Raw genomic sequence first — 16,423 nt, 5'->3', positions numbered from 1 at the left:
TCCACCTACAGTCACATACCTCTATACCTCCACCTACAGTCACATACCTCTATACCTCCACCTACAGTCACATACCTCTTTACCTACAGTCACATACCTCTATACCTCCACCTACAGTCACATACCTCTATACCTCCACCTACAGTCACATACCTCTTTACCTACAGTCCCATACCTCTATACCTCCACCTACAGTCCCATACCTCTATACCTCCACCTATAGTCCCATACCTCTTTACCTCCACCTACAGTCACATACCTCTTTACCTACAGTCACATACCTCTTTACCTCCACCTACAGTCACATAACTCTATACCTCCACCTACAGTAACATACCTCTTTACCTCCACCTACAGTCACATACCTCTATACCTCCACCTACAGTCACATACCTCTATACCTCCACCTACAGTCACATACCTCTTTACCTCCACCTATAGTCACATACCTCTTTACCTACAGTCCCATACCTCTATACCTCCACCTACAGTCCCATACCTCTATACCTCCACCTACAGTCACATACCTCTTTACCTCCACCTACAGTCACATACCTCTTTACCTACAGTCCCATACCTCTATACCTCCACCTACAGTCCCATACCTCTATACCTCCACCTATAGTCCCATACCTCTTTACCTCCACCTACAGTCACATACCTCTTTACCTCCACCTACAGTCACATACCTCTTTACCTACAGTCCCATACCTCTATACCTCCACCTACAGTCCCATACCTCTATACCTCCACCTATAGTCCCATACCTCTTTACCTCCACCTACAGTCCCATACCTCTATACCTCCACCTACAGTCACATACCTCTTTACCTCCACCTACAGTCACATACCTCTATACCTCCACCTCCAGTCACATACCTCTCTACCTTCAGTCCCATACCTCTATACCTCCACCTCCAGTCCCATACCTCTATACCTCCACCTACAGTCACACACCTCTCTACCTCCAGTCCCATACCTCTCTACCTCCACCTACAGTCACATACCTCTTTACCTCCAGTCCCATACCTCTCTACCTGCACCTACAGTCCCAGACCTCTATACCTCCACCTACAGTCACATACCTCTTTAGCTCCACCTACAGTCACATACCTCTATACCTCCACCTACAGTCACATACCTCTATACCTCCACCTACAGTCACATACCTCTATACCTCCACCTATAGTCCCATACCTCTTTACCTCCACCTACAGTCACAGACCCCTATACCTCCACCTACAGTCACATACCTCTCTACCTCCACCTACAGTCCCATACCTCTATACCTCCACATACAGTCACATACCTCTCTACCTCCACCTACAGTCACATACCTCTTTACCTCCAGTCACATACCTCTCTACCTCCAGTCCCATACCTCTATACCTCCACCTACAGTCACATACCTCTATACCTCCACCTACAGTCACATACCTCTTTACCTCCACCTACAGTCACATACCTCTATACCTCCACCTCCAGTCACATACCTCTCTACCTCCAGTCCCATACCTCTATACCTCCACCTACAGTCCCATACCTCTATACCTCCACCTACAGTCACACACACCCTCTACCTCCAGTCCCATACCTCTCTACCTCCACCTACAGTCACATACCTCTTTACCTCCAGTCCCATACCTCTCTACCTCCACCTACAGTCACATACCTCTATACCTCCACCTACAGTCCCATACCTCTATACCTCCACCTACAGTCACACACCTCTCTACCTCCAGTCCCATACCTCTCTACCTCCACCTACAGTCACATACCTCTTTACCTCCAGTCCCATACCTCTCTACCTCCACCTACAGTCCCAGACCTCTATACCTCCACCTACAGTCACATACCTCTTTAGCTCCACCTACAGTCACATACCTCTATACCTCCACCTACAGTCACATACCTCTATACCTCCACCTACAGTCACATACCTCTATACCTCCACCTACAGTCACATACCTCTATACCTCCACCTATAGTCCCATACCTCTTTACCTCCACCTACAGTCACAGACCCCTATACCTCCACCTACAGTCACATACCTCTCTACCTCCACCTACAGTCCCATACCTCTATACCTCCACATACAGTCACATACCTCTCTACCTCCACCTACAGTCACATACCTCTTTACCTCCAGTCACATACCTCTCTACCTCCAGTCCCATACCTCTATACCTCCACCTACAGTCACATACCTCTATACCTCCACCTACAGTCACATACCTCTTTACCTCCACCTACAGTCACATACCTCTATACCTCCACCTCCAGTCACATACCTCTCTACCTCCAGTCCCATACCTCTATACCTCCACCTACAGTCCCATACCTCTATACCTCCACCTACAGTCACACACCTCTCTACCTCCAGTCCCATACCTCTCTACCTCCACCTACAGTCACATACCTCTTTACCTCCAGTCCCATACCTCTCTACCTCCACCTCCAGTCCCATACCTCTCTACCTCCACCTACAGTCACATACCTCTATACCTCCACCTACAGTCCCATACCTCTATACCTCCACCTACAGTCACACCTCTCTACCTCCAGTCCCATACCTCTCTACCTCCACCTACAGTCACATACCTCTTTACCTCCAGTCCCATACCTCTCTACCTCCACCTACAGTCCCAGACCTCTATACCTCCACCTACAGTCACATACCTCTTTAGCTCCACCTACAGTCACATACCTCTATACCTCCACCTACAGTCACATACCTCTATACCTCCACCTACAGTCACATACCTCTATACCTCCACCTACAGTCACATACCTCTATACCTCCACCTATAGTCCCATACCTCTTTACCTCCACCTACAGTCACAGACCTCTATACCTCCACCTACAGTCACATACCTCTCTACCTCCAGTCCCATACCTCTATACCTCCATACAGTCACATACCTCTCTACCTCCACCTACAGTCACATACCTCTTTACCTCCAGTCACATACCTCTCTACCTCCAGTCCCATACCTCTATACCTCCACCTACAGTCACATACCTCTATACCTCCACCTACAGTCACATACCTCTTTACCTCCACCTACAGTCACATACCTCTATACCTCCACCTCCAGTCACATACCTCTCTACCTCCAGTCCCATACCTCTATACCTCCACCTACAGTCCCATACCTCTATACCTCCACCTACAGTCACACACCTCTCTACCTCCAGTCCCATACCTCTCTACCTCCACCTACAGTCACATACCTCTTTACCTCCAGTCCCATACCTCTCTACCTCCACCTACAGTCCCATACCTCTATACCTCCACCTACAGTCACATACCTCTATACCTCCACCTACAGTCACATACCTCTATACCTCCACCTACAGTCACATACCTCTATACCTCCACCTATAGTCCCATACCTCTTTACCTCCACCTACAGTCACATACCTCTATACCTCCACCTACAGTCACATACCTCTCTACCTCCAGTCCCATACCTCTATACCTCCACCTACAGTCACATACCTCTCTACCTCCACCTACAGTCACATACCTCTTTACCTCCAGTCCCATACCTCTCTACCTCCACCTACAGTCACATACCTCTATACCTCCACCTACAGTCCCAGACCTCTATACCTCCACCTACAGTCACATACCTCTTTAGCTCCACCTACAGTCACATACCTCTATACCTCCACCTACAGTCCCAGACCTCTATACCTCCACCTACAGTCACATACCTCTTTAGCTCCAGTCACATACCTCTCTACCTCCAGTCCCATACCTCTATACCTCCACCTACAGTCACATACCTCTACCTACAGTCCCATACCTCTATACCTCCACCTACAGTCCCATACCTCTATACCTCCACCTACAGTCCCATACCTCTATACCTCCACCTACAGTCCCATACCTCTTTACCTCCACCTACAGTCACAGACCTCTATACCTCCACCTACAGTCACATACCTCTTTAGCTCCACCTACAGTCACATACCTCTATACCTCCACCTACAGTCCCATACCTCTATACCTCCACCTACAGTCCCATACCTCTTTACCTCCACCTACAGTCACATACCTCTATACCTCCACCTACAGTCACATACCTCTTTACCTACAGTCCCATACCTCTATACCTCCACCTACAGTCACATACCTCTATACCTCCACCTACAGTCACATACCTCTATACCTCCACCTACAGTCCCATACCTCTATACCTCCACCTACAGTCCCATACCTCTATACCTCCAGTCACATACCTCTCTACCTCCAGTCCCATACCTCTATACCTCCACCTCCAGTCACATACCTCTATACCTCCACCTACAGTCACATACCTCTATACCTCCACCTACAGTCCCATACCTCTTTACCTCCACCTACAGTCACATAACTCTATACCTCCAGTCACATACCTCTCTACCTCCAGTCCCATACCTCTATACCTCCACCTCCAGTCACATACCTCTACCTACAGTCCCATACCTCTATACCTCCACCTACAGTCACATACCTCCACCTACAGTCACATACCTCTATACCTCCACCTACAGTCACATACCTCTATACCTCCACCTATAGTCCCATACCTCTTTACCTCCACCTACAGTCACATACCTCTATACCTCCACCTACAGTCACATACCTCTCTACCTCCAGTCCCATACCTCTATACCTCCACCTACAGTCACATACCTCTCTACCTCCACCTACAGTCACATACCTCTTTACCTCCAGTCCCATACCTCTCTACCTCCACCTACAGTCACATACCTCTATACCTCCACCTACAGTCCTAGACCTCTATACCTCCACCTACAGTCACATACCTCTTTAGCTCCACCTACAGTCACATACCTCTATACCTCCACCTACAGTCCCAGACCTCTATACCTCCACCTACAGTCACATACCTCTTTAGCTCCAGTCACATACCTCTCTACCTCCAGTCCCATACCTCTATACCTCCACCTACAGTCACATACCTCTATACCTCAACCTACAGTCACATACCTCTCTACCTCCACCTACAGTCACATACCTCTATACCTCCACCTACAGTCCCAGACCTCTATACCTCCACCTACAGTCACATACCTCTTTAGCTCCACCTACAGTCACATACCTCTATACCTCCACCTACAGTCACATACCTCTATACCTCCACCTATAGTCCCATACCTCTTTACCTCCACCTACAGTCACATACCTCTATACCTCCACCTACAGTCACATACCTCTCTACCTCCAGTCCCATACCTCTATACCTCCACCTACAGTCACATACCTCTCTACCTCCACCTACAGTCACACACCTCTTTACCTCCAGTCACATACCTCTCTACCTCCAGTCCCATACCTCTATACCTCCACCTCCAGTCACATACCTCTTTACCTCCAGTCACATACCTCTCTACCTCCAGTCCCATACCTCTATACCTCCACCTACAGTCACATACCTCTATACCTCCACCTACAGTCACATACCTCTTTACCTCCAGTCCCCTACCTCTAAACCTCCACCTACAGTCCCATACCTCTTTACCTCCAGTCCCATACCTCTATACCTCCACCTACAGTCCCATACCTCTATACCTCCAGTCCCATACCTCTATACCTCCACCTACAGTCCCAGACCTCTATACCTCCACCTACAGTCACATACCTCTTTAGCTCCACCTACAGTCACATACCTCTATACCTCCACCTACAGTCACATACCTCTATACCTCCACCTATAGTCCCATACCTCTTTACCTCCACCTACAGTCACATACCTCTATACCTCCACCTACAGTCACATACCTCTCTACCTCCAGTCCCCTACCTCTATACCTCCACCTACAGTCCCATACCTCTTTACCTCCAGTCCCATACCTCTATACCTCCACCTACAGTCACATACCTCTATACCTCAACCTACAGTCACATACCTCTCTACCTCCACCTACAGTCACATACCTCTATACCTCCACCTACAGTCCCAGACCTCTATACCTCCACCTACAGTCACATACCTCTTTAGCTCCACCTACAGTCACATACCTCTATACCTCCACCTACAGTCACATACCTCTATACCTCCACCTATAGTCCCATACCTCTTTACCTCCACCTACAGTCACATACCTCTATACCTCCACCTACAGTCACATACCTCTCTACCTCCAGTCCCATACCTCTATACCTCCACCTACAGTCACATACCTCTCTACCTCCACCTCAGTCACATACCTCTTTACCTCCAGTCACATACCTCTCTACCTCCAGTCCCATACCTCTATACCTCCACCTCCAGTCACATACCTCTTTACCTCCAGTCACATACCTCTCTACCTCCAGTCCCATACCTCTATACCTCCACCTACAGTCACATACCTCTATACCTCCACCTACAGTCACATACCTCTTTACCTCCAGTCCCATACCTCTATACCTCCACCTACAGTCCCATACCTCTTTACCTCCAGTCCCATACCTCTATACCTCCACCTACAGTCCCATACCTCTTTACCTCCAGTCCCATACCTCTATACCTCCACCTACAGTCACATACCTCTTTACCTCCAGTCCCATACCTCTATACCTCCACCTACAGTCCCATACCGCTTTACCTCCAGTCCCATACCTCTATACCTCCACCTACAGTCACATACCTCTATACCTCCACCTACAGTCACATACCTCTTTACCTCCAGTCCCACATACCTCCACCTACAGTCCCATACCTCTATACCTCCACCCTCCACCCTTTACCTCCAGTCACATACCTCTCCACCTACCTCCACCTACAGTCACATACCTCCACCTACAGTCACATACCTCTCTACCTCCACCTACAGTCACATACCTCTATACCTCCACCTACAGTCCCATACCTCTATACCTCCACCTACAGTCACATACCTCTTTACCTCCAGTCCCATACCTCTATACCTCCACCTACAGTCCCATACCTCTATACCTCCACCTACAGTCACATACCTCTCTACCTCCACCTACAGTCACATACCTCTCTACCTCCACCTACAGTCACATACCTCTCTACCTCCACCTACAGTCACATACCTCTATACCTCCACCTACAGTCCCATACCTCTATACCTCCACCTACAGTCACATACCTCTATACCTCCACCTACAGTCCCATACCTCCACCTACAGTCACATACCTCCACCTACAGTCCCATACCTCTATACCTCCACCTACAGGCACATACCTCCACCTACAGTCCCATACCTCTCTACCTCCACGGGAAGTTGAGTTGTAGCAGGGAGTTGTGTTCCCTCTTCCCATGTAACAGCTACACACTATGTCCATCTGTTTAGAGATGAATATGTTATTCAATGTGTTTCTGTCATGATAATAGCAGTGAGGCCAAATTCTAAATCAAACAAATGATCCTTGCTATGTGGCTCATCTCAGTACTGTTCCATACATCAGCCCAGTAGATACCCAGTCTCAGTCCCTTAAACTTTTAACTTACTCCTGTCAGACTGGCAGTCAGAGGAGGAAGGGCAGACAGGGGAGGGAAAGGAGACAGGGAATGGACAGAGGACAGAGGAGACAGGGGAGGAAGGGGAGATAGAGAATGATGGTTGTTGTCTTGTGTCCCCCACCTAGGTCCCGCTGGGCCCAGTTCCAGTACGACTGTCAGCCCTCAGAACACTTTGCCAGCGGCTGCAAACAGGACAACTACGCAGCCTGCCTCCTGTCCTACACTGGCCTCATGGGTAAAGTAGTCCTAACACACTGGCCTCATGGGTAAAGTAGTCCTAACACACTGGCCTCATGGGTAAAGTAGTCCTAACACACTGGCTTCATGGGTAAAGTAGTCCTAACACACTGGCCTCATGGGTAAAGTAGTCCTAACACACTGGCTTCATGGGTAAAGTAGTCCTAACACACTGGCTTCATGGGTAAAGTAGTCCTAACACACTGGCTTCATGGGTAAAGTAGTCCTAACACACTGGCTTCATGGGTAAAGTAGTCCTAACACACTGGCTTCATGGGTAAAGTAGTCCTAACACACTGGCCTCATGGGTAAAGTAGTCCTAACACACTGGCTTCATGGGTAAAGTAGTCCTAACACACTGGCTTCATGGGTAAAGTAGTCCTAACACACTGGCTTCATGGGTAAAGTAGTCCTAACACACTGGCTTCATGGGTAAAGTAGTCCTAACACACTGGCCTCATGGGTAAAGTAGTCCTAACACACTGGCTTCATGGGTAAAGTAGTCCTAACACACTGGCCTCATGGGTAAAGTAGTCCTAACACACTGGCTTCATGGGTAAAGTAGTCCTAACACACTGGCCTCATGGGTAAAGTAGTCCTAACACACTGGCCTCATGGGTAAAGTAGTCCTAACACACTGGCCTCATGGGTAAAGTAGACCTAACACACTGGCCTCATGGGTAAAGTAGTATTAACACACTGGCCTCATGGGTAAAGTAGTCCTAACACACTGGCCTCATGGGTAAAGTAGTCCTAACACACTGGCCTCATGGGTAAAGTAGTCCTAACACACTGGCCTCATGGGTAAAGTAGTCCTAACACACTGGCCTCATGGGTAAAGTAGTCCTAACACACTGGCCTCATGGGTAAAGTAGACCTAACACACTGGCCTCATGGGTAAAGTAGTATTAACACACTGGCTTCATGGGTAAAGTAGTCCTAACACACTGGCTTCATGGGTAAAGTAGTCCTAACACACTGGCCTCATGGGTAAAGTAGTCCTAACACACTGGCCTCATGGGTAAAGTAGTCCTAACACACTGGCCTCATGGGTAAAGTAGTCCTAACACACTGGCCTCATGGGTAAAGTAGTCCTAACACACTGGCCTCATGGGTAAAGTAGTCCTAACACACTGGCTTCATGGGTAAAGTAGTCCTAACACACTGGCCTCATGGGTAAAGTAGTATTAACACACTGGCTTCATGGGTAAAGTAGTCCTAACACACTGGCCTCATGGGTAAAGTAGTATTAACACACTGGCCTCATGGGTAAAGTAGTATTAACACACTGGCCTCATGGGGCACCGTGGGGGGGCACTTCGTACTTCGTCTAATTTATTTTCAATGATTGTACGTTGGAAAGTAATATTGATGGTAAGGGCAGATTTCCCTGTCGGCGGATCCTTACGAGGCACCCCGCCCTGTGTCCTCTTTCTCTTGACAATGACGGGGATTTCGGCGTTGTCGGGTGTCTGAAGAACATTTTTGAAGAAAAAAAATCTTTGTCTAATCCGAGGTGAGTGATCGCTGTCCTGATATCCAGAAGCTCTTTTTTGCCCTAAGATACGGTGGCAGAAACATTATGTACAAAATAAGTTACAAATAATGCGTCCGAACGTCGGACAAAAAGTCAAAATGTTGTACCACAGGTCATAGAAACTTGTCAAACTAAGTATAGAATCAATCTTTAGTATGTTTTTATCATAAATTTTCAATAATGTTCCAACCAATGGAACGAGAGCTTGGGCTTGTGACAGCGCGTTACAAGCCCAAGGCACTCTGCCAAGGCACTCTGCCAAGGCACTCTGCCAAGGCACTCTGCCAAGGCACTCTGCCAAGGCACTCTGCCAAGGCACTCTGCCAGACCACTGACTCAAATAGCTCCCATCCTTTATAGTAGAAGCCTGAAACAACGTTCTGAAGACGGTTGACATCTAATGTAGATGTCCCCAGGGATATGAATGCAGCTGTAGATGCCCCCAGGGATATGAATGCAGCTGTAGATGCCCCCAGGGACACGAATGCAGCTGTAGATGCCCCCAGGGACACGAATGCAGCTGTAGATGCCCCCAGGGACACGAATGCAGCTGTAGATGCCCCCAGGGACACGAATGCAGCTGTAGATGCCCCCAGGGACACGAATGCAGCTGTAGATGCCCCCAGGGACACGAATGCAGCTGTAGATGCCCCCAGGGACACGAATGCAGCTGTAGATGCCCCCAGGGACACGAATGCAGCTGTAGATGCCCCCAGGGACACGAATGCAGCTGTAGATGCCCCCAGGGACACGAATGCAGCTGTAGATGCCCCCAGGGACACGAATGCAGCTGTAGATGCCCCCAGGGACACGAATGCAGCTGTAGATGCCCCCAGGGACACGAATGCAGCTGTAGATGCCCCCAGGGACACGAATGCAGCTGTAGATGCCCCCAGGGACACGAATGCAGCTGTAGATGCCCCCAGGGACAGGAATGCAGCTGTAGATGCCCCCAGGGACACGAATGCAGCTGTAGATGCCCCCAGGGATATGAATGCAGCTGTAGATGCCCCCAGGGACACGGATGCAGCTGTAGATGCCCCCAGGGACACGAATGCAGCTGTAGATGCCCCCAGGGATATGAATGCAGCTGTAGATGCTCCAGGGACACGAATGCATCTGTAGATGCCCCCAGGGACACGAATGCAGCTGTAGATGCCCCCAGGCATATGAATGCATCTATTCTCAATGTATTGTGGAGATCATTCCAAGAGAGGAGCAAGACAACTAAAGGCTTACTTACCAAAGGAGTCTGAATAGTTAACCCTGTGAACAGGTTTGATAACTTGTCATTTTAAATCTTAACAGTGAATTAATGTAAATCGGAAGGTCTCGGAGCAGGGCTTTGTAAACAAAAAGAGTGTAATGATGTTATCTACGTGACTTTAAAGAGGTTCAGCCAACCTTTTGTTAAATAATACAGTGATTTGTCATACAACTGTCTCCTGTGATAAAACAAAGGGAGCTTTGATTAAAGTGCATCCACGGGCTGAAGAGGTTAAACACAGGTAGAAAGGTTGACTACACAATCTACTTCTTGCTGGCTAAAGAAAGACTGTTTCTGGAAAAAAGCCCACTTTAAATATTTGTTTCTTAACCTCATCAATCACGATGGCCTAAGATCTGTCACTAAAATAATCACGACGTGATACATCAGTCAATGTAGCCTCATGTCTGTCAGAAGCAATTCGTAATTAAACCCTCTTCAAAACAATGTTGAAAAGGGGATGTTGTTTAACTTCGCTAGGTAGACCTACATTAGATCTACTTTACCACAATGTTTAGCCAAGTTTCGACCAGTAGCAAAGTAAACATTATCAGCAAACACATGTTCCCTTCTGCTGCTTGACAGGCAGACACAGGAAATGCACCTGAACTCATACTTGTCAGGTGTAGTTTACTATAATTTGGTACTCAGTAATGTGTTGTATTGAATTTGTTTGGGAATATTTATTTAGTTTTTGGCGGTTTTGTTCGTTTTTATTTTATTTTTTCATTATAGTGCGTTATTTCAAACAGGATGTTTTGGAATATTTGTAATTCTGGCTTCCTTCTTTTCACTCTGTCAATTTGGTTAGTATTGTGGATTAACTACAATGGTGTTTGTCCATCCTCAGTTATCTCCTTTCATAGCCATTAAACTCTAACACTACGATTACTTAAGTTTAAATATATAGAGTACTGCACACACTACAGTTCCTGAGGTTTAAATATATAGAGTACTGTACACACTACAGTTCCTGAGGTTTAAATATCAGCTCTACTGGACACCTACATGAGGAAGTGAATGAAAGTGAAAACCGGCAGGGCATTCTACACCATTACAAAACTAATTCAACCTATAAAATGCACTTTATAGCAGCAAGGTGTGAGGTCCACTTGCAAAACAAGATTTTACCCAATGAGACAAACACCCCATTGAAACCCTGCATGCAGAGTTCTGTAAGATTCTCCTCCATGTCCAGAGGAAAACTACAAACGATGAATGCAGGGCAGAATTAGGCCAATATCCACTAATAATAAAAACTCAAAAAAGAGCAATTAAGTTTTGGAAACATCTAAAAATACAGTGACCCCCTCTCATATCATTACCAAGCCCTGCAATGCCAAGAGCTGAGCAAAGAAAATAGTTTCCTCACCCAGCTGGTCCTGGGGCTGAGTTCACAAACCTGTTCTACTAACGCACTGAAGCCTCAGTCCCCTCATCCAGCTGGTCCTGGGGCTGAGTTCACTAACCTGTTCTACTAACACACTGAAGCCTCAGTCCCCTCATCCAGCTGGTCCTGGGGCTGAGTTCACAAACCTGTTCTACTAACACACTGAAGCCTCAGTCCTCTCATCCAGCTGGTCCTGGGGCTGAGTTCACTAACCTGTTCTACTAACACACTGAAGCCTCAGTCCCCTCATCCAGCTGGTCCTGGGGCTGAGTTCACTAACCTGTTCTACTAACACACTGAAGCCTCAGTCCCCTCATCCAGCTGGTCCTGAGTTCACTAACCTGTTCTACTAACACACTGAAGCCTCAGTCCCCTCATCCAGCTGGTCCTGAGTTCACAAACCTGTTCTACTAACACACTGAAGCCTCAGTCCCCTCATCCAGCTGGTCCTGAGTTCACTAACCTGTTCTACTAACACACTGAAGCCTCAGTCCCCTCATCCAGCTGGTCCTGAGTTCACTAACCTGTTCTACTAACACACTGAAGCCTCAGTCCCCTCATCCAGCTGGTCCTGAGTTCACAAACCTGTTCTACTAACACACTGAAGCCTCAGTCCCCTCATCCAGCTGGTCCTGGGGCTGAGTTCACTAACCTGTTCTACTAACACACTGAAGCCTCAGGACCCTCATCCAGCTGGTCCTGGGGCTGAGTTCACAAACCTGTTCTACTAACACACTGAAGCCTCAGTCCCCTCATCCAGCTGGTCCTGGGGCTGAGTTCACTAACCTGTTCTACTAACACACTGAAGCCTCAGGACCAGAACATCCAATCAATCAGAAAACAAGTTACAACAACAGTCAAAACTAAACTACATTACCTATTGGGACACACAAGCACAAGCAAAATGCAGTGCTATCTGGCCCTAAATTCACCGTACACCTTGGCAAAGTATTTGACAACGTACAGGCTCAATGAGCACAGCCTTGCCATTGAGAAGGGTAGACGCAGGAAAACCTGGCTCCCTGTAGAGGAAAGGCTGTGCAACCACTGCACAACAGCAGAACCTGGCTCCCTGTAGAGGAAAGGCTGTGCAACCACTGAACAACAGCAGAACCTGGCTCCCTGTAGAGGAAAGGCTGTGCAACCACTGAACAACAGCAGAACCTGGCTCCCTGTAGAGGAAAGGCTGTGCAACCACTGCCCCACAGCAGAACCTGGCTCCCTGTAGAGGAAAGGCTGTGCAACCACTGAACAACAGCAGAACCTGGCTCCCTGTAGAGGAAAGGCTGTGCAACCACTGTACCACAGCAGAACCTGGCTCCCTGTAGAGGAAAGGCTGTGTAACCACTGTACCACAGCAGAACCTGGCTCCCTGTAGAGGAAAGGCTGTGTAACCACTGAACAACAGCAGAACCTGGCTCCCTGTAGAGGAAAGGCTGTGCAACCACTGAACAACAGCAGAACCTGGCTCCCTGTAGAGGAAAGGCTGTGTAACCACTGAACAACAGCAGAACCTGAGACGGAGCTGCATTTCCTGACAAAATGTAAAAAATATATAAAACAATTAGTGCCATTTCCCCAAAGGTTAAACCCTTAGAGGTTTCAAAGACCTCTCTGATGAGGATAGGCTACCCGTCCTGTTGGGTGGAGGACGCAGAGAGCTGTGGGTTGGCAGCGCACTACATTGAAGACCTCTCTGATGAGGATAGGCTACCCGTCCTGTTGGGGGAGGACGCAGAGAGCTGTGGGTTGGCAGAGCACTACATTGAAGACCTCTCTGATGAGGATAGGCTACCCGTCCTGTTGGGGGAGGACGCAGAGAGCTGTGGGTTGGCAGAGCACTACATTGAAGACCTCTCTGATGAGGATAGGCTACCCGTCCTGTTGGGGGAGGACGCAGAGAGCTGTGGGTCGGCAGCGCACTACATTGAAGACCTCTCTGATGAGGATAGGCTACCCGTCCTGTTGGGGGAGGACGCAGAGAGCTGTGGGTTGGCAGCGCACTACATTGAAGACCTCTCTGATGAGGATAGGGCTACCCGTCCTGTTGGGGGAGGACGCAGAGAGCTGTGGGTTGGCAGCGCACTACATTGAAGACCTCTCTGATGAGGATAGGGCTACCCGTCCTGTTGGGGGAGGACGCAGAGAGCTGTGGGTTGGCAGCGCACTACATTGAAGACCTCTCTGATGAGAGTAGGCTACCCGTCCTGTTGGGGGAGGACGCAGAGAGCTGTGGGTTGGCAGCGCACTACATTGAAGACCTCTCTGGTGATGATAGGGCTACCCGTCCTGTTGGGGGAGGACGCAGAGAGCTGTGGGTTGGCAGCGCACTACATTGAAGACCTCTCTGATGAGGACAGGCTACCCGTCCTGTTGGGGGAGGACGCAGAGAGCTGTGGGTTGGCAGAGCACTACATTGAAGACCTCTCTGATGAGAGTAGGGTACCCGTCCTGTTGGGGGAGGACGCAGAGAGCTGTGGGTTGGCAGCGCACTACATTGCTGCCTGCCATAAGATGAGGGACCGTGTCTGACAGACCAACCAACCTGCACATGTCCTCTACTGTATACTTATTGTTATTGTTCAGTGTATTGTTATTTTGACCCTTGATTATTGTTGCTACTGATTGTCCTATTGACATTATTGATTATTATTTTAATATTGTAAATTAGTCACTTAATCGCCAAGGTACGCTTTGGCAATATGTACGTTGTTAAGCGAATAAAGTGAATTGAATTGAAAGCGAAAGGGAGAGAGGCAGAGAGACACACAAATTAGGATCTGGCTAAAAATACTTGAATCAGTTATACAACCCATTACCCTTTATGGTTGTGAGGTCTGGGGTCCGCTCACCAACCAAGAATTCACTAAATGGGACAAAGACCAAATTGAGACTCTGCATGCAGAATTCTGCAAAAATATCCTCTGTGTACAACGTAGAACACCAAATAATGCATGCAGAGCAGAATTAGGCAGATACCCACTAATTATCCAAATCCAGAAAAGAGCCGTTAAATTCTACAACCACCTAAAAGGAAGCGATTCCCAAACAAAGCCATCACCTACAGAGCGATGAACCTGGAGAAGAGTCCCCTAAGCAAGCTGGTCCTGGGGCTCTGTTCACAAACACAAACACACCCTAAAGAGCCCCAGGACAGCAACACAATTAGACCCAACCAAATCATGAGAAAACAAAAAGATAATTACTTGACACATTGGAAAGAATTAACAAAACAGAGCAAACTAGAATGCTATCTGGCCCTAAACAGAGAGTACACAGTGGCAGAATACCTGACCACTGTGACTGACCCAAAGTTAAGGAAATCTCTAACTATGTACAGACTCAGTGAGCATAGCCTTGCTATTGAGAAAGGCGCCGTTGGCAGACCTGGCTCTCAAGAGAAGACAGGCTATGTGCACACTGCCCACAACATGAGGTGTAAACTGAGCTGCCCTTCCTAACCTCCTGCCAAATGTATAACTATATTAGAGACACATATTTCCCTCAGATTACACAGATCAACAAAGAATTAGAAAATACAACTCCTACACTGTGAGATACCACAGTGTGCAAGCAAGATTTGTGACCAAGAAAAGGGCAACTAGTGAAGAATAAACACCATTGTTGTCATGTCGTGTGTGTAGGTGGCAGGGAAGTCAGGCGTAGGAACAAGAACCTGTCGCGCACCAATCCATAAAACACCGAGCATAACAATAAACAATCTCTGACAAGGACATGAGGGGGAACAGAGGGTTAAATACACAACAGGTAATGAATGGGATTGGAACCAGGTGTGTAGGAAGACAAGACAAAACCAATGGAAAATGAAACATAGATCAATGATGGCTAGAAGACCGTCGACGTCGACCGCTGAGCACCATCCCGAACAAGGAGAGGCATCGACTTCGGAAGAAGTAAATACAACTCATATTTATAGACCCACCCTCCTCTGGGGCGATCCGGATGATGAGGCGCAGGGCGATCCGGATGATGAGGCGCAGGGCGATCCGGAGGATGAGGCGCAGGGCGATCCGGATGATGAGGCGCAGGGTGATCCGGAGGATGAGGCGCAGGGCGATCCGGATGATGAGGCGCAGGGTGATCCGGAGGATGAGGCGCAGGGCGATCCGGATGATGAGGCGCAGGGCGATCCGGAGGATGAGGCGCAGGGCGATCCGGAGGATGAGGCGCAGGGCGATCCGGAGGATGAGGCGCAGGGCGATCCGGAGGATGAGGCGCAGGGCGACCCGGAGGATGAGGCGCAGGGCGATCCGGAGGATGAGGCGCAGGGCGACCCGGATGGTGACGGTGGAATTCCCGCAGCATGGAAGGATCTAATACACCGGAACCTCCACCGGAACCCAGCATCTCTCCTCCGGACCGTTCCCCTCCCAGTCCACGAGGTACTGAAGGCCCGTCGCCCGATGTCTCGAATCCAGGATGGATCGAACGGAGAGGCCGGGACCCCCTCGATATCCAGAAGGGGCGGAGGAACCTCCCGC

The 16,423-nt window shown here is 48.7% G+C and overlaps 1 protein-coding gene across 1 annotated transcript in view; it reads left to right on the top strand.

Moving 5' to 3' along the window:
• The window catches only part of LOC118378267 (GDNF family receptor alpha-4-like), a 444,258-nt gene that overhangs the window by 380,726 nt on the left and 47,109 nt on the right, over positions 1-16,423 (top strand). The window contains exon 6 of the mRNA XM_052495924.1: positions 7,616-7,725. Coding sequence (XP_052351884.1) covers positions 7,616-7,725 — 110 coding nt within the window. The remainder of the gene's footprint in view (positions 1-7,615; positions 7,726-16,423) is intronic.

Source organism: Oncorhynchus keta, chromosome 35 (assembly GCF_023373465.1).
Source record: "Oncorhynchus keta strain PuntledgeMale-10-30-2019 chromosome 35, Oket_V2, whole genome shotgun sequence".
NCBI lineage: Eukaryota > Metazoa > Chordata > Actinopteri > Salmoniformes > Salmonidae > Oncorhynchus > Oncorhynchus keta.
This window is presented reverse-complemented; position numbering and strand designations above follow the sequence as displayed.